This window comes from Rosa rugosa, chromosome 4, assembly GCF_958449725.1.
Source record: "Rosa rugosa chromosome 4, drRosRugo1.1, whole genome shotgun sequence".
NCBI classification, from domain to species: domain Eukaryota; kingdom Viridiplantae; phylum Streptophyta; class Magnoliopsida; order Rosales; family Rosaceae; genus Rosa; species Rosa rugosa.
In genome coordinates, this window is record NC_084823.1 from 3,095,277 (window position 1) to 3,113,388 (window position 18,112).

An 18,112-nucleotide genomic window follows, 5' to 3' on the forward strand; every position below is an offset into this window, starting at 1 on the left:
AGGAATCCAACTATTGATCTAGGCATCAACAATCAAAGTATTAGAACCCTAGCATGCATACTAAGTAGGCCTCCAAAGCATACAAACATAGAATTCATCAATGAGAAATCGGTAAACAAAACCTCAACTTTATTAATTGGAAAACAAATTGAATGTCAAAGCATGTTATGGATCATGTCTAGGGGCTTCAACTGCCCCCTAACTACCGGAAATTTAGTTACACATAATGGGAGTCAAGAACACAAAGGAGTTCATGGGAAAAGAAGACAACAAAAATCAGAAAATTGGGAAATACGGATCAGTGATCGATCTCTGGAAAGCAGCGATCGATCGTTTCTAGAGTGTGGTTTTGCAGTCTTGCTTCTTCTTGAGCTCTGGTGCGTCTCTGCTTCTTCGTATGTGAGATGGTAGGTTTCTTGAACGTCCAAGGAGAGATTTTATTCAGTTTGTAACACTTTTCTTCTTTCCTTTTGGGACTCTAACTCCTTGGCTTCAACGGAAAGCTCCTTGGTTAATGTTCTGATTGATTTAGGATTCATTGACATCATTCTATCCAATAGGAGCAGCTAAGAGAATTAATTGTTGAATATCTTTTTCTTCTTGTTGCCTTAAGCTTCCTTGATTCATCAAGAGTCCACAATTCTCCATCATTAGCACATATCTCCTTCATTTTTCTCTTATTTCTTTCCTTGCTTCGGAAAACCTAATAAACATAAAACAACTAAATTAACCAGAAAATAAGATAAACTAACAAAGTAAATATGAGAATTAACAACATTATTATCGCATAATTATGCTCCTATCAATTACCTTAAAAAAAAAAAAAAAAAAAAAAAAGAGAGAGAGAGAGAGATCATGAACAAACAGCAAATTTCAATACCCAAAACAAAATGAGATGCAATTCAGCATTAATTTCAATTTCATGAATTTAAAAATCAAATCACGGATTTATATGAAAAGCTAAAAATAGCATTTGCTAAAGAGAAGATGGTACCTGAGACGATTGGGTGTTGGTGTTGGTGTGCCTCCATCTGACTATTAAACTATAGCATACTCCTCACTTGGGTGTCGAAATCAAATCCCAGGAATGAAATACACAAGAAGGGAGATTTATACAAGTTTAATCAGTTTCATATTCTATTACGGAACTAATCGAAATCGTTCAATCGAATGATACTCACCTTTGTCATGGTGGGCTAGATTGCTCGATCCCTGCGAATTTTGTTTCTCTTTCTATTTATATGAATTTGGTTCTCCCATTCTCTCTGTGTTTACAGAGGTGTTTATAAGGATTTGGGTTGGAAATACGGATGTAAAACTAACGCTCAAGAGCACTTCGGACCTAGTCTCATCCATCGAATCACCCATCTAAACACATAATCTATCCAAAAGAGAATTGATAAACTGAAGGGGAAAATCGCAGGGTTAGCAAGAGTTCGGTATAATTTAAATTGACTCTAGCCATCTGTAAAATAAAAAATAAAATTAAAAAATTCAAGTCCTTATGGTCAAATAAAAATCTCAAGTCCTTATGGTCGATGGTCAACAATTTGGAAAACTACATTAAGCAGAGTGGGCCCTGACCCCCTCCAATTATTTTCAAAAATGCTATGATGTTATTGGTTGACTTGTACGTTTTTCATAATTTAAATGTTTGGCCGAAATCTTGGCTTATCGACAATTCAGCTCGGCTGAGCCGTACCGATGGCTCGTCTTCGGCTTAGCTACAGTATGAGATATTGCATACCGTCGGTATACAGTACACAATACCTCATACCGAATAATTAAACAAAATATATAAAACCTTGGAAGAGGTAAGGTTCAAACCCCCCACCTCTTTCACAACAGCTCAACTCCCTACCACTGGAGTACGAGCTACCCTCAATATAATACGTATAAACTTTATATTTATACCTTCTTAGGTGATAGATTAAACACAAAACAAAATCTCTCTCTCTCTCTCTCTCTCTCGTTCGTCACTTTTGGTCTTCAACCTTTCTTCTTCTTCTTCTGCATTTAGTTCTGCTTCATCTATTCTTCTTCTCATCTTTTTTCTTCCTCCCCAATCCCATCAAATTAACACAGATCATCATCAGGCCATCTAGTTACAATAAATTCCATCATCAGATCTTCTAATTACAACATATTCCATCATCAGATCATCCTCATCTCCAACATCAATGAATCTCCGCCAGCAAATCCACCCAAAACCGAAGGATACTTGCCGACAATCGGTATACCGATTATGTCGGATCGGTAGCAGTTTGAAAAAACTGATACCGACGGAGGTCGGTTCGGCAACGGTTTGAACAAAAATGAATCGGTTTAGTACTGAATCCATCCCTACTAATCATTCTTGCAAAAAGAAAATTATAATAATTACCTTGATGCATGCTTGATATATGGCTTCGAAAATGAAGAGAAAAAAAAAGTTTTTCTTTTCTTTTCTGTTATTCAATATTTGTTTGTATTTGAATTTTATAATAAATATTTATTGTAAAAAAATTAAACAATTGGCCCCTCCCCCCTCCAAAAGAGAAGTTTTCGATTGCGTCACTGTTCGCCACATCAAGAACCTAGCCTTAATCGCGTCCTCCTTCAACTTCTGTGCGGGTTCCACCACCTCAATCTTTATATTTTTGTTTGAAACGACACCACATCAATCTTAGCCAACCAAAGAAAACACAGGTTATACAATTCTTTTCCTCCTTTTCGGCTTTGACCTTTTTAACATGCACGTGGTGGCGAGTCGTCGATGACCGTGGCGCTTACGTAAATAACTACCACGCACACCAAGGCTCGTCGACTCCCAGAATTCAACCGGCACATTACTAATGATTCACTGAGAAAACCAATGTGAATTTGGTTTCTAGTTTTCATGGAAAAATATTTAAGATTCTTGTTGTGTTGAGGTGGTTTAAGATTTACAAATTTTCTTTTTTGGCTACTGCTCGGTTTTATTGTTGCATAGGATTTCCTCAATAGCCAAACATGGTTCCTAATTTTATTGCGGTTTGTTTTCCCTTTTTCTGGGGGCCTGCTTCTTTGTGTGAATAATGGATTTATTTTGGGGTACAGTGAACCTAGACAGGATTTGGGCTTCTTCTTCGATCTTCTACTTGTTCAAGGATTTCACCTTTTACGTATATAAATTGGGTTTCCCCCTGGCCTTTTATATTTTTAGCATTTTCTTCTTCTCTGAAACATTGAGGACCATCGAGTGTGGGAAGAAAGAGAAGGTGGAAACTCATTGCTGGGTTATGTCTTTTTCGTGTATATAAATATTAGTATTGCGCCCTTTTTGTGTGTCATTTAATTATTTATTTTGTTCTTTTTGCCTTCTGTGTACAGGAGCTTTGAGCTCAAGTGGAGATTTTCAGAAAGGGGAGACTTTTTGTTTAGGTGTGTAGATTGACAGATCGTACTTCCCACTATCAGTGGCTTTCATGAGAAGCATATGTAGGAGGTGAGAGCTAGACTCTTCTTTAGACTTTATTCTCTTCTCTGCCTCTCGACCAAACACATGTTAATGCAATTTGGATATGACCCATTTACCAGAAAAAACAGAAGAAAGACAAATATCTCTTGGTCTTTGCTTGTGCATATCAACATCATCACCATCTGTTCCTGATTTTATTCTTTTGCTTAATCTGTTGAACTGGCTTCAAGTGAAAGTGGAATTGTATACTGGGGGTGATGTTAATGCTAAAACCAAATAGTTTAAAGATTATGCATTTCAATTTGAATTGGTCAAGTTGGCTTCTATTCTTCTAAGGTATTTCAAAAAGGGCTTTTATGCAGAGGTTTAGATTTTAAGTGTGCTTTTAATCCTTTTTTGGGAATAGCATATTTTTGTGTGACACTAGTTCTAAAGCTAAAGCCTTCGATGCTGCTATTTCAGCATCAATCAACATTGTAAAACCTCAACGTTTAGCGTCTCCAACAAGGTGTTGCTTTATTTTTACAACTTGACCTCTTCTGTAATGAAAAATGGATACCCTTAATTTCCACTCCCTCATTCTGCTTCATTTTGTTTTTGGTCAATTAAATTTGGTTGTGGTCCTCGCATAATTCTTCGCATTAGGTGAAAAGCAAGTTAGGCTATAGGTTTCTGTTTCGGAATAAAAGAGGTCTATGTCAAATTGGGACCTTAAGTAAGAATTGTATTCCATGTTTTTTTGTTTCTTTCATTTCAGACACCAGTTAAAAACCAAAACTTGTACTTCTAGATAGACTTCACTGGTGTCTGGTTGAGAAGGACTTAAGGTTTGAAAAATGAGGCTAATGAATAATTATTTGAGACTGTAGAAGTTAGAAAGAGAGGATATATTATAGATATATAAATTCTTCTGGTTTTCTGGTTGCTACCATCTGCTCTAGCTTAGAAGTCAACACCATCTCTCTTTAACATATTATACTCCTAAGCACTGTAGTTAAGGAAGAGACGATGTGCACTTCGCTGACCTCAACTACCAGAGATTGAATAATCAATTCATGGGTCGGCTGGTTTGTGATTGAACTTTCTGCTTGATTTCTTATTAATCATGTACATGACTTGTAATATATCCAGATTCACACCTTAATAACTATGCTTTTTTATGCTTCTCTCTTTCATGTTGAAAAGCTTGACTAGAATTCCTTTTGAGGTGCTTATATAAGAGCTTCCTAGCTTCCTTCAGCATTCACGTAAGCCTCAAAGAATTGTTTGTGCAAACCTTCTCAAGCATCCCTTCGTTTTATTCGGTTAGATTCAGTCTCTACAACTATCACTTTTCGCTGAAAAGTTGTATTATGTTATCTTATTTGAACTGAATGCATGTTCACTCAGACCAATATCCCTATCTACTAGTTGATTAGTGAACCTTAAATCTTTGAAGGTAGATGGTGTGGAAATACATTCTGTATGAAATTATAGCCTACTCATGGTCGTTTATTTCTGTTTTATCACTCATTTTGTAATAAGAATCAGTTTGTTCTGGTAAGTCAGGTGACTGATTTGTTTTGCCTTTTCATGCATTACAGGTGACTATACATGGCTTCAGTTCATTCAAGCAACGAGGACCTTGATACTAAAGAGATGGATGATTCACAGGGTGGAACGTATATTCACAAAGTGGGAGTTCCCCCAAAGCAAAAGCTCTTTAAGGAGTTCATGAACACTGTGAAAGAAACATTCTTTTCTGACGATCCTCTACGGTCCTTCAAGCATCAACCAAAGTCACGGAAGCTTGTCCTTGGCATGCAGGCCATTTTCCCCATACTTGAATGGGGGAGAAATTACAACCTATCAAAGTTTAGGGGGGACTTAATTGCTGGACTGACTATTGCTAGTCTCTGCATTCCTCAGGTAACGTAGCAGCTTATTAGATCATGCATGGATAGAAAGTTAAATAGATGTATAGGACATTTATGTGTTCATAGCTCTTATCATTTTCTCAATTGGAAAATCAGGATATCGGATATGCAAAGCTTGCAAATTTGGCTCCCCAATATGGACTCTGTAAGTATCTATGCTACTCAACAGTACCTTCATTGGTTATAACTGCTTTTGTTCGATCTTGTGGTTAGACTGAGACTTGTCATCTGTTGGTCTAAACCTTTTCAGACTCCAGCTTCGTTCCACCTTTGATCTATGCTGTAATGGGTAGCTCAAGAGATATTGCCATCGGACCTGTGGCAGTGGTGTCTCTCCTGTTGGGTACCCTGCTCCGGAATGAGATTGACTACACTACTAACCCAGAAGATTACCTGCGTCTGGCATTCACGGCTACCTTTTTTGCAGGGATCACCCAAGCCACCCTTGGAATTTTGAGGTAATTGATTACTTTTCTTAAATGGTTTTACCGTAAGTCTTATTCTACCTCAGGGTATTTTATCTTTCTGTTCCATGTATTAACAATGAACTATTTTTTTAATTTTTTTTTTTGGCTATCAGGTTGGGATTCTTGATTGATTTCCTATCTCATGCTGCCATTGTTGGTTTTATGGGTGGAGCTGCCATCACAATTGCCCTCCAACAGCTCAAAGGTTTTCTCGGAATAAAAAAGTTCACAAAGAAAACTGATATAATCTCTGTATTAAACTCAGTTTTTGACTCAGCTCATCATGGAGTAAGTTATATGTACCTCTCCATCTCATTTGTCCATGTGCTTTTCCTCCACTTGTGTCTATTTCTTCTATATTGGGTCTGAAACCTGCAATATCAAAATACTGATTCACGTATTTCAAAAATTTTGCAGTGGAACTGGCAGACAATAGTCATCGGAGCATCATTTTTAACATTTTTGATAGTTGCCAAATATATTGTAAGAATCCCCAACACCTTACCATTACTTCCCAACTATGATTTACGCATGTTGATTCTTGTCTGACTGTTACATGATTTGGGGAACAGGGAAAGAAGAACAAGAAGTTCTTTTGGGTTCCGGCAATTGCACCGCTGATATCCGTTGTTCTTTCCACTTTCTTTGTATACATAACTCGTGCAGACAAGCAAGGGGTTGAGATTGTAAGCACTTTATGTTATGATATTTTCTTTATCCTGTTTTCTACTACTATAGTACTTTTAAATGAGGTTGTAAAGGGTGATAGCAGCTATCAGCAGAAGTACTAACTGCTTGTCTATGTATGAAGGTGAGGTATATAGAAAAAGGAATCAATCCTTCATCTGTGAAGCAAATATTTTTCACTGGTGACTATGTCGCAAAGGGTTTTAAGATTGGCGTTGTGGCTGGCATGATAGCATTGACAGTAAGTAATCTTACAACCCGTTTCTTCTTATCCAGTTTAGAATTAATATCACTTACATGCATCTAAACCCTTTGTAAATTCTACTTCTCTCTTATTGATGTGAATTATCAGGAAGCTATAGCAATTGGAAGAACTTTTGCTGGCATGAAGGACTACCAACTAGATGGAAACAAAGAAATGGTGGCTATGGGAACAATGAATATATTTGGCTCATTCACTTCCTGCTATGTGGCGACAGGTGAGAAGAAAAGAGCATATTATTTGAACAATGATGTGCAACAGTAGTTAGAAATAAACATTTTATGCTAGATAATGATCTATTCCCGTAGTTAGCAGCCATGGAGCTTATTTTTTTGGCAAAAGATGGACAATCAAATGTCCATTTGTACCTAAAGATCTTAATAAAAATTTGAGGATAGATTAGAATTACTGCATAATTACATGCCAAGATTAAAACCTATCAACTTGGTGGTTAGGTACTTAGGTGACACTCTTCGGGGTCTTAGGGTTTAGGGATTAGGGACATCTGACTTATAACATGAAAGAAAACTAATTATATTTGCTCATATTTGTAGGTTCATTCTCTCGCTCGGCAGTCAACTACATGGCTGGTTGCCAAACTGCAGTCTCTAACATCATTATGTCCATTGTTGTTTTCCTAACCTTGCAATTCATTACTCCTCTTTTCAAGTATACCCCAAATGCCATTCTTGCTGCCATCATTATATCTGCTGTGATCAACCTAATCGACTTCCAAGCAGCAATCCTCATATGGAAGATTGATAAATTTGATTTTGTCGCTTGCATGGGGGCCTTCTTTGGAGTGATCTTTGTATCTGTTGAGATAGGCCTCTTAATTGCGGTATAAATCCTGATTGTCAACTACTACCTTACATTCCAATACTATCATGTAGAGATCAGTAACCTAACTTATGTTTCCATCCAGGTCTCAATATCCTTTGCTAAAATTCTCTTACAAGTCACCAGGCCACGGACTGCATTGCTCGGGAAGATTCCTAGCACAACTGTGTATAGAAACATCCAACAATATCCAGAAGCAACCAAGGTTCCGGGTGTTATGATTGTACGAGTGGATTCTGCGATTTACTTCTCCAACTCCAATTACATTAAGGAGAGGTACAGATGCTCTCTAATTTCCTTAAATCGATAGCTGACCATTACTATGAGAACAAATTATGATTGAGAGGATTTAGATGTATGGTAATTCTACTGGTGGAAAGCCAACTGTACAGAAGAAGATGAGAAACAGTTGACTCTATAAGTAACTAATTGTGTTAGTTTCTAGTAGTCTATATGGCCTCATGCCTAGAAATAAGCTGATTTGTTTCTTAGTCCTAACTCAAGTTTTACTTCCTTGCAGGATATTGAGATGGCTGGCGGATGAGGAAGAGCAGCTAAAAGCAGCCTACCTACCAAACATTGAGTTTTTAATAGTTGAAATGTCACGTAAGCAGTTCTTTTACCAACACTTCAAAACCAGATTGCCAACTGATTCAGTACTTTTGATCTCATCTAAACTCATTGATCATGCTGTCTTGTGTTTGTTGCAGCCGTGACTGACATCGACACAAGTGGCATTCATGCCCTGGAAGAGTTGCATAGGAGTCTCCAAAAGAGAGACATTCAGGTATATACATTCACGCTTAATGGCAATTTCCTCTCAGTCACCACTCACCAGATATGTGGCATGTTAATTGTTAGACTGTCAATCTGGGAGCACAAACTTTTAGAGAAAATTCGACCTAATCTAAACCTCTAAGGTCTACATTCACGGTGTGGAAACTTGCAAGAGAACATTTCTGTCCATGCTGAAAAGATATCTTATATCTTCAACTTCTCTTAACGAAAAAAAAAAAACAATGCTATTGTATGTGATAATTGAAATTCTTCAAAGTTTCTTACCTCCAAGTTTCATGCGCAGCTTGTTCTTGCAAATCCCGGTCCAGTGGTGATCAATAAGCTTCATGCATCCCATGTTGCAAACTTGATCGGTGAAGACAGAATTTTTCTCACGGTTGCAGAAGCTGTCTCATCCTGTTCACCAAAATTGGTGGAAGAAGCTTGAGGATGAACACTATTGGAAATGGTTGTATTGAGAGAAATGGGATTGCCAAAACAAGTATGCAGCATTGTTGAAAATAGAAAGGGACCTGCATAACAGGTCCAGTTTAATCAGTTGGTGATGGTGGGGAAGCCAATTATGAAAGTGGTTTAAGTGAGAGCGCATGCCTCCTGGGTCCAGTCCAAGTAAAAAAGAAAAGAGGACATAAAAAGATGCGCAATGGTGCGCACTATGATAACTGTAAGGGTGTTTAAATTACAGATATGTGCATAGAATGAGAATTTAACTCTCGACTCTCTCTCTCTCTCTTAAGAAGACATAAAAAGATGCACAATGGTGCGCACTATGATAACTGTAAGGGTGTTTAAATTACAGATATATGCATAGAATGAGAATTTAACTTCTCTCTCTCTCTCTCTCTCTCTCTCTCTATAAACTAGTAACCTCAACTGTATTACCATATTTCTCTGTATAAGTAGTTTTCAACATCCCAAAAGCTTGTTTTGTATCCATGACGAAATGCAGAATTTTGTATTTTTAGTTGATAAATGCAGTTTTGTGGTTTTACTTGGAAAGCATAGATCATAGATGTATATGAAATTGTTTTGTTTTTCTCTGTTATACAATCTCTGGACTCCAAGACTTTGTGTGTGTGTGTGTGTGTGTGTTATTTATACACGTGTGTACATGTATGAGAGAATATTACTTTACTAAGCACAAGCTACATATCAAAGCTAGAACAACAAAAAGGAAAACGGAAAAGATATTTCTTCTTAGTACCACCGCCTGAACCCTTGATACGGAAGTCGGGTAGAAGACTTGAGGAGAGTATTGTGAGCATGCAGAAAGATTGAAGCAAGATAACACAAAAAATATATCATTTTTCCAAATGTATAATCTTCTTATTCTAATTCTATGTAGCTAGTTGAAAGGAAACGTACCTACCCTCCGAAATTGGATCCCTTTGAGCTAAACAAAATTGCGAGCTTTACCTGCAGAGTTGTTTGCTGCAAAAAATCTGCTGATCGTCCTCACAGTTGTAGAAGCTGCAGCTGGCTCTGTCATCCTACAACCAAATTGGTAGAAGAAGCTTGATGAAAATGAAAAGGGGTTGTAAATGTGTGAGAAAGAAGTGTAAGAGTATATAAAAGGTGGAAGAGAATGGAGACTTGGAAGTTGGAATGGAAAACCGAATAAGAAAGAGGAATAAGTCCAGCTTCATTGGTGAATGAATGGGGTTAAGGACTGACGACTAAATGCATGATTGCCATTTTAAAAAGCGGGCACGTTAGTGGGATCCTCATCCGAAACCAGTACCAGAAAGTTGAAGCAATTATTTTAATAAAGTATCAATTACCAGAAAGAGGCAGATCCATTGAGCACTAATTTGTTAAGAGATAAGATGGTGGCCTAAAAGTATAAGAATCCATATATGCTGACAGTGCACCCTGGAAGATATATATTGTCCAAGGTGTATATATGATGTTATTGGGAAAGTTTTATGGTAAGTAGACTAGGTTTCACAGAGAGATAGACTGACTCTATTTATTAATAAATTTTAGCTCGATCTCGAGTCCTGAAATTAATTCTATATTAAGTTAGCCTATTTTAGTATCAAATCTAGTTTACTTGATGTATCGAAACATTAATATGCCGTATATACACTCATACTATTGACTCCATAATCATGTATAAGAAATGTTTCTACTTTGCCAAAATCTAAAATTTCAAGGATATTGGAGAAATTTCCAAACTTTGAAAATACCCATCAAACAGATATATACATTGTACAAATTAAGTTGATATCTAGCTATCAACATAGCTTGCGCAGTATCATTTGATCTAGTTGCATTAGTCGTTCCTTTAATTTGTAAGTGGGAGATTGTGAGTTTGACTCACAAAAAATTAATTATTGTAATTTGAGTTTGTTGAAAGAAGAGACGATCTCCTTCCAACACCATATACCAAAACTGCCAGTATACGTGTAGGGGCAGACTCTCCATTACATTGACAACGAGAAAACATCAAAATTAAAAACAACTAGTCTCTGAAGATGACACCATAACAATGGCATAACAACTAGACCAAACCAAACAACCCTAGTTCAAAACGAGTAGGGAGTTAGGGACTGATTAAACCTAAACCAAAATAAAACCCTAATAAAAAAAAAAAACCAAGTAGCCGCGAACCACCTCGCTTCCCGAAAGAGCCGACATCTGACCGTGAATAGCGATCACTGGAAACTCGAGCAAATGCCAAAAAGACATCAACCATCTCTCCTTGGCACTACCATTCCAGCAAACCCACTGAGAGCATATGCAACCCCATTCCATCGCTACAAGTGCAATCCACCGATCCAAACATCGCCCCTGACCTCCACCATCCAAAGTTAGAAAATCCATGTCCTTTTGAACCCCAAGCACAGCCTCCAAGGAACCCAATCCAGATCATCAGAGGGAGAGAAGCGATCTCTGGCAAGATCTCATAGAACTCTGTCGAAGATCCCGAGCAACTTATCTGCACTTCGTCGAAGATCCTGAGCAACCAAATCCATCTGCACTCCAGATGGCAAAAACACAGCCCGTACCAGACTTCAATCCGAGAAGAAAAAGAACGCAACCACCTTCTGCACTAGCCTACATATACATCGTCTGGGGAAACAAACCATCCCGGTTGGTCACACACTCACACCCAAGCCACAACGACGGAGCTGGAGGCCAACACCAGCGTAGAGGCGCCGCAGGACAAGCAATGGAACCAAAGTGTTAACTACTTTGCTCTTTTCCCTTTTTTTGCGCAGCTCTCGAATCGATTTGAAGGTTTTTCGTACGTAGCCTATAATGTAACGCTCCAAACTACACCTCATCCATTTGAGCACGTTACAGTGCTGCGTGTCTTTAAAACATAAACCGAATGTTCAGTTTACATCCTAAAAACCCGCAAGGCATTTTTGTTAAATACCTTTTCGTAAAACGCGTAGCGAAAACGTCGAAATACTTTTTTAGATGAAAATTTTTTTAAAAAAATTCTATATCGAACTAGTCCGTTTAGAGTGATTTTGATTTAAGCTAAAGAAAAATCAGAAAATTATTTGTCAAATTATTTATCGAACTAGTTCGTAAAATTATTTATCCATTTTCTTTGGTACAGATTCGAAAATGGGGTGGCCTGCATATACATGTGTCTTCTTTTGGGCAAAGCCCAAATTTTTTTTCCAATACATGTTATATACAAATGTAAGAAGTATCATGTTGTATTGTCGTCAGCGGAGGCTGGGAGGCGAGAGTATTTGGAAGATAACAAGTGGTGGCTGATTGGCTGTAAAAACAAGAGTGAGAAACCTGAATGAAGAGAAAAACGAGGGCTCTATCACTATTGAGTGATGGAAATGAGACTTGAGACCGATCCCTAATTATTTTCGGGTGGGCTTCAACATCAAGACGACGATGTTTTGATGACACTATACATAGAAGGTTTTTTTTTTTTCCTCCAAATTTTTCGGGAAGTATGTGGATCTGTCGGTGGGTTCACTAGAGACATACTGGAAACAGAATGAGCTGCGCCAAAAGGTAGATCTCAACGTAGGCACACATGTGATAAAGTAATAGGTTTATCAACCAAAACCAATTGACAATAAAAATGGAATTTACCTATATCCTTATAAACTCATAGACAAGATCCTCATTTTCCCATCAAGAATTCATATTCTCAATAACATGAACCATGACTTGCCTAGAAGCCAACTAGACAACACCCCAAATCAAGAGATTGACTTGTCAAAAAATGACCAGAATCTGGAGCCTGGAAACAAGTATGGGAGCCACTGCCCAACTTGCATCCTAAAACTAATCAAGAAAGAAGCATGCCGTCAAGACGATCGCCAGGGCCCGGCACCAATGTCGGTGGAACAAATGACCGTCAAAGGACGACGTTGCAATCTACAAGAAACCGTAGGTTTCTATTGCGTAGAGAGGCACATGAGCCGCGTTCTCTTATGTTGGACTTAACTGGTTACTTCACCCTTTCTTTTGATTATTGCAGTTCCTTATAAGTTCAAAATGGAAGATGAAGCTGGTGTTTGGCTGCCAAGAAGGTATTGCAAACTATCAGTATCATGGGGTGCAAGTTGTTGGGTAGTCCCTGGCCTGACTTCTATGATCAAGCTTGTGGATAGGAAGAGTACCAACCCTGTCACAAGGCTCTTCTATTGCCTTATGAGAATAAGGACTTTTGGGTTGGTCTTTGGCGTCACAAAGATCAATACCTAATGTTGTACATTAGGCAGAGCTTTCAATGGAAGCAAAAGAAATACAAGTTATGCTAAGGACAGACCTTAGCTTCTCGGGTTTGTTAAGGCAGACCTTAACTTCTCAAGGGTTCAACCATAGTTGAGATAATTGCTCCAGGAAGACTTTTGTATCTAAATAGATGATAAGTTGTGTTCTTGGATTTCGCGTTAGCCTCTTTATATATAGGCTACTTACTTGATTTCCAAGCAACCTCAACATGATCAATTTCACCCGGAATATATCTCCTAATTCCGCCAAGATTTGCTTTCCATTAAGGGTGAAATGGCCTCCTCAAAAGAATAAAAATAAGTTATATTTTAGATCACAGGTATTGGCCTAGCTTAATTAATCAAGACACTAATTCAGTCTTGATAAGATATCAAAGGCAATGATTAATTGCCTCTATGACAGTTATCTTCTAGGCAATATAATTGCCTCTTGAATGCCTCTTAGATATGCACGTATTGCATTCATATAAATCTGGCCGGTACTGAGGAAAATGAAGGATGATTATAGCTTCCTTAATTGATCAACTCCAATATATGATAAGTTTGACAATAACCGGAACCATTGTTCCTTCTACAATGTGAACCAATGATTTCCAATAGTTGCAGCTTGCATGTCAAAATCTTCCCATCTTGCACAATCTTCTTGATAAATAATAGTAAATCAATCATTATCAAGATTTGTCTCAAGAGTGCTTGATCTTTAAGTAGGCTTTATTTAGCTTTCTAAATAAAATATTCCGAACTTGTCGATAATATATGATTTGGGCCATAGACATTGACCTAGATTCTTTCAAGACACCCATGTCAGAAAAATGTTAACTTGGGCTTAAAGAGCTGGGTTACTGAAACCTCTGGTTCCATTACATTTGATTGTTAAATATTGCACCAAATAATTTTTAGAGATATTTGCCATTAACTACAATTTGCTACATTTTCTTCCCATACGCAGGGGCTAGAGACACGTTGTCCTTGCGGTCATTTTACAGCTAGCTACAGTAACGGTTCATTTGCATTAAAGACATAAAGGATAGTCAAATTTCTAAGGAATTATGAAAATTTTCACTCACTATCTCGATACATTAGCTCTCTCTCTCTCTCTCTCACAAATCAATTTCTCCCCAAAATCAAAACCTCTATTTCAGTGGCGAAGCAACAAAGCGAGGTTCCGGCAGTGAAGCAACGAATTGAGGCTCTGGCGGCGACTCAACGAATTGAGGCTCCGGCGGTGAGGCAACAGATCTAGAATTCGACGGCAAAGCTAGCGGCGAAGAGGAACTATTGAGGCTAGTTGACCCCCAAAATGAAGCCCCAGGTCTCTTCCGACGAAGCCCTATTCAATTCCGAGGAGGAGGAGCCGATCAACGACAAAGAGGACGAGGAAGAGTTAGAGGTCGTCGCTCGCTCCGCAGACTCCGACGACGAAGACGCCGTCGATGACAACTCCCACGGCTCTGATGACTAGGCCGAGCCGGCCAAGAACGACGATGACTTTGAAGAAGAGGTATATTTTCGATTAGGAGAGAATCCGATTTGTTTTGGTTGGATCTGAGCTTTAGGTGTTGGCATTTGTGTGCCCTAGAGTTGTTTTCTTTTGTAATTTGTGGAGTTTGTTGCGTTGGGGAGTCGTGGTTTAGGGATTGGTTAGGTTTGCCTGTTGTAATAGCGAGGGAGATAGAACAATGCCAGGATTGGGGATTTTTTGACTAATTTTTTCTACATGTTCCATTTTCGGAAGCTAGAAATGAGAAGAGGAGAACCCAGGCTAGTATACTACTGGGGGTCAGTACACTACTGAGGGTCAGTATACTACTGGGGCTAGTATACTACTAAGGGTCAGTATACTACTAACAGTCAGTACTCATATTTGCATTTGTCATATACACAGATCAATCATAATGGAAAATAGGAAGGCTGCTGCAATAAAAGAAGAGGACGCAATGTTAATTTGCTACTATATGTAATATGCTTGCAGCAATGTACCTGTAAGGTTTCTTTTTACTTACCTTACTGAATGTCAGTAGCTTTAACTAAACGAATACCTTCACTTAGATTTCTATATCATTTTGTAGTTTGACTGTGGAGCATATATATCCTAAACTATATACAGCAAGTTGCAAATAACCAAGCTGGAGTCAGGGACAGAAGTGTTTACGTAGACAATGTGCTACAAATTGAAAAGGAAATCAAAGAGAGCCTCAAGCACATGAGGAAATCCTGCTGGAGAAACTTCTTCACCATGAGAAGAGGTGAAATTCAAAGCAACTAGCTTGTATGTGAAAGCAGCAAAGCCATAGATAAATGATATAGTGTTCAAGTTTTATATTGTAATATGTATAAATAATTTTTGGGATTATTAAATAAATGAATTGTTTCTAAGAAAAACAAAGAAGAAATGTAGAAATATTCTTTCTTCATAATGCTACTGACATTCAGCAATGTTAATTCACATTATCCAAACCACAATGACAGTTTCGTAATTTACTTGTCAGTAGAAACAATTCAAAAACAGAAGGAATTTGACCGCAATGTATAATATCTTACGCATGGGTCTTGCACAGTACCGCATGAGAATTCAAAAAAACAGGCCTGCTAATAGTAATTTATGGGTTAAAAGTGTAGGTAATGGTAATTTGCTATAATTTTTATATGAGTGATGCAAAAATATAATTACCTGTTCATTCGTTTTATTCATAAATAATTTAATGATCTTAAAACTAAATTGATCTACTTTTCATTGAAACAGCTGACAGTTTTCTAAAATGAATCGAGCAAGATATTGATGCAATTATAAACATGAAGATACAAGTATAATTAATTCGGAACTCGTGCTACATGCGTTGGGCAAAATGCCACTCTTACAAGTTACAACTGTGTAATAACTGAAATCTCGCACTCATACAGATGCAGCACATTCACTATTGAAATACGTACGATGAATAGAAATATGAATAACTAGAAAGAAATATTCACCCACAAGATCCAGATTAAAGCTCATCTGAAACCTCAAATCGCCATTGACTTGGTTTACTCGGCCTTGACTCGCAGGTGATCTAAACAAGGCATCATGTACGCCGCGGGGCTTGCCTGAAGTTCCATGAACTCTTCATATGACATTCCGATGTATTTTGGTGCTTCGCCACCCAACAACTCCGGGATTGGCAGAGCAGCAGTCTCAAGTGCAGGTCCATGTGGTACTGCTATGGAGATCCTTGTAGCTCTGTTGTTCACAACTGCCCGATGCCATACGCTCTTGTACTTATCATTAGTCAAGATCTGCATTTGGTCACCAATGTTAACAACAAAAGCACCCGGAGCACAATCAACGAGGACCCATTTGCCGTTGTGCTGCACTTCAAGGCCACCCATGTCATTCTGAATAAGGAGAGTGACAAGTCCGTGATCGGTGTGAGGGGGAATTCCAATGGCTAGATCGGGCTGGGGACACGCCGGATAATAGTTAGCGGCGAGGATTTGTAGGCCCCGGTCCCAGTTCATGGCCTTGGCTATGTACTCGGCCTCCAACCCCAAGCTCTCTGATATTCCGCTCAACAATTCGGTAGCAACCTGTCGAGTTTGTTTGCTGAACTCCAATGAAACCTCACTGTAATCAGCGGGTTTGTGGAGTGAGTGGAACTCCGGGTGTGCTATGACCTTGAGGAAATCCCTCCACAGACGAACTTTGTCGATCGCAACGTTAAAGCTTGTCCCGCACTTGATTGGCTCCAACAGCTTCCTTGATTGGAACTCCTTCTTCTCCTCCTCAGGAAGATCAAAGAACTTGTGGCATACCTCGATCATCGATTTCAACAGGCTCTCAGGCACACCGTGGTTGATCACCTAATAATTAACCACAACAAAAATCCTTATTAGCTACATCTTCATTTATTTTGCTACATATTCACACATATTACTTGCTCTAATGGTACGCCATTTTTCTTCAACAAAATATATGTATACCTGAAAGAAGCCCCATTCCTGGCAAGCTCTGCCTAGCTCTTCAATGGCTTTGGACCGGAGTTCGGGGGAGCTGGAGGTGAGTTGGGCGAAATCGATGGTGGGGATTGAGTGTTCTGGGTCGCTTGCATCAGCTTGATCGTTGGGGTTCTTGACGTAGGTGTACTCCGACGGTACTGAGTTGAGTTCGGAGCCCGTAAGTGTCTTGATGTTTGCTACTTTGGCTTCGTCGGCAACGTTGGCTGTTGTGGGTGCCATTTGGGAGAGTGAAAGTTTTGGAATCAAAAGAGAATTGAAATCTGAGAAAGAAGGGATCAAGTTTGGTAGTGTGGTCAGATGAATGACTGGGTTGCTATTTATAGCCAACGAAGAAGGGAAGCTCAAATTCTCCACGTGGAGAATTGTTTAGGTTAGTTATATTTTAGTACGTAGTGCCGAGCCCTACACGGTGGGTAGCCAAAGCTGACCAAGTTTCCAACATCAAGTTTTTGTTAATGATATTAATCAGGTACATGCAGATGTCAGCAGAAGACCAATACATGTGGAATTTGATACCACCTTTTAACTTGTAACCCTTCCATCATTTTCAATTTTCTTTGGTTTTTGGTCTCTGTTTCTTGGAAGATCAATATGTCAATCACACATGTAGCCCCATATCGTGGTATAAAACTGGAAGAGGAAAGCAAAAATAAGTATATATGAAGATTATTCACATGCACTAGCTGTTTTTTGGAATCATGCATATTTACAAGATGACATATATGTAGGACACCTACGTACTAGTACTTCGTGCTTTAATTTGTATTTTTATTGGGGTAATTAACGTAATTTCTGTCAATAAAGTTCTCCGTCTGTATAAGTTGTGACTCAAAATTGAGGTCGCGCGTAAAGGGCATGCAAGAATGTGAAGTTGTACGCCAATTAATTTAGATTTGAATATCCAGATTTCTTCATTCTGGTTACTATTATGGTCTTGGTCTCTTCTTTGAAGGGTTCTTCGATTCTACACAGAGCATGCAGTCATCACC

General features: G+C 38.5%; 2 protein-coding genes and 2 long non-coding RNA genes across 10 annotated transcripts; 1 reads left to right on the plus strand and 3 right to left on the minus strand.

Annotated features, from left to right (window-relative positions):
- Positions 1-187: 187 nt before the first annotated feature.
- Positions 188-2,670, minus strand: LOC133743336 (uncharacterized). Its single transcript, XR_009863068.1, has 3 exons — positions 1,182-2,670; positions 995-1,060; positions 188-703 (listed from the first exon to the last, which is right to left on the minus strand). It is a non-coding gene; the product is annotated as an uncharacterized LOC133743336 (long non-coding RNA).
- A 426-nt stretch (positions 2,671-3,096) lies between these two features.
- On the plus strand, positions 3,097-9,241 carry LOC133743333 (sulfate transporter 1.3-like). 5 transcript variants are annotated; one of them, XM_062171217.1, is made up of 16 exons: positions 3,097-3,239; positions 3,352-3,466; positions 4,625-4,743; positions 5,023-5,347; positions 5,452-5,500; positions 5,606-5,813; positions 5,936-6,110; positions 6,240-6,305; positions 6,395-6,508; positions 6,634-6,750; positions 6,862-6,988; positions 7,326-7,612; positions 7,697-7,887; positions 8,132-8,217; positions 8,322-8,398; positions 8,693-9,241. In XM_062171217.1, exons 4-16 carry the CDS (start codon positions 5,033-5,035, stop codon positions 8,834-8,836), a joined length of 1,956 nt encoding a protein of 651 aa, XP_062027201.1. In that variant the 5' UTR covers positions 3,097-3,239; positions 3,352-3,466; positions 4,625-4,743; positions 5,023-5,032; the 3' UTR covers positions 8,837-9,241. The 5 variants fall into 5 exon arrangements, with proteins under 5 accessions (XP_062027201.1, XP_062027202.1, XP_062027203.1 ...); XM_062171218.1 differs by lacking the exon at positions 4,625-4,743; XM_062171216.1 differs by lacking the exons at positions 3,097-3,239; positions 3,352-3,466 and adding an exon at positions 4,254-4,506.
- On the minus strand, positions 6,058-10,110 carry LOC133743335 (uncharacterized). Of its 3 annotated transcripts, none has more exons than XR_009863065.1 (3): positions 9,779-10,110; positions 8,674-8,921; positions 6,058-6,194 (listed from the first exon to the last, which is right to left on the minus strand). It is a non-coding gene; the product is annotated as an uncharacterized LOC133743335 (long non-coding RNA). The 3 variants fall into 3 exon arrangements; XR_009863067.1 differs by having other exon boundaries at positions 9,775-10,110; XR_009863066.1 differs by having other exon boundaries at positions 9,826-10,109.
- A 5,780-nt stretch (positions 10,111-15,890) lies between these two features.
- LOC133745651 (2-oxoglutarate-dependent dioxygenase 19-like) lies at positions 15,891-17,420 on the minus strand. Its single transcript, XM_062173758.1, has 2 exons — positions 17,088-17,420; positions 15,891-16,967 (listed from the first exon to the last, which is right to left on the minus strand). The coding sequence occupies exons 1-2, from the start codon at positions 17,340-17,342 to the stop codon at positions 16,155-16,157; spliced, it is 1,068 nt and encodes a 355-aa protein (XP_062029742.1). The 5' UTR covers positions 17,343-17,420; the 3' UTR covers positions 15,891-16,154.
- Positions 17,421-18,112: the final 692 nt, after the last annotated feature.

Coding starts and splice junctions, on each gene's coding strand:
- LOC133743333 (XM_062171217.1), top strand. CDS start 5,033: ATGGCTTCAGTTCATTCAAGCAACGAGGACCTTGATACTAAAGAGATG. Junction 5,814..5,935: donor GCCACCCTTGGAATTTTGAG/GTAATTGATTAC, acceptor TTTGGCTATCAG/GTTGGGATTCTTGATTGATT. Junction 6,751..6,861: donor CTGGCATGATAGCATTGACA/GTAAGTAATCTT, acceptor GTGAATTATCAG/GAAGCTATAGCAATTGGAAG.
- LOC133745651 (XM_062173758.1), bottom strand. CDS start 17,342: ATGGCACCCACAACAGCCAACGTTGCCGACGAAGCCAAAGTAGCAAAC. Junction 16,968..17,087: donor AGGAATGGGGCTTCTTTCAG/GTATACATATAT, acceptor GTTAATTATTAG/GTGATCAACCACGGTGTGCC.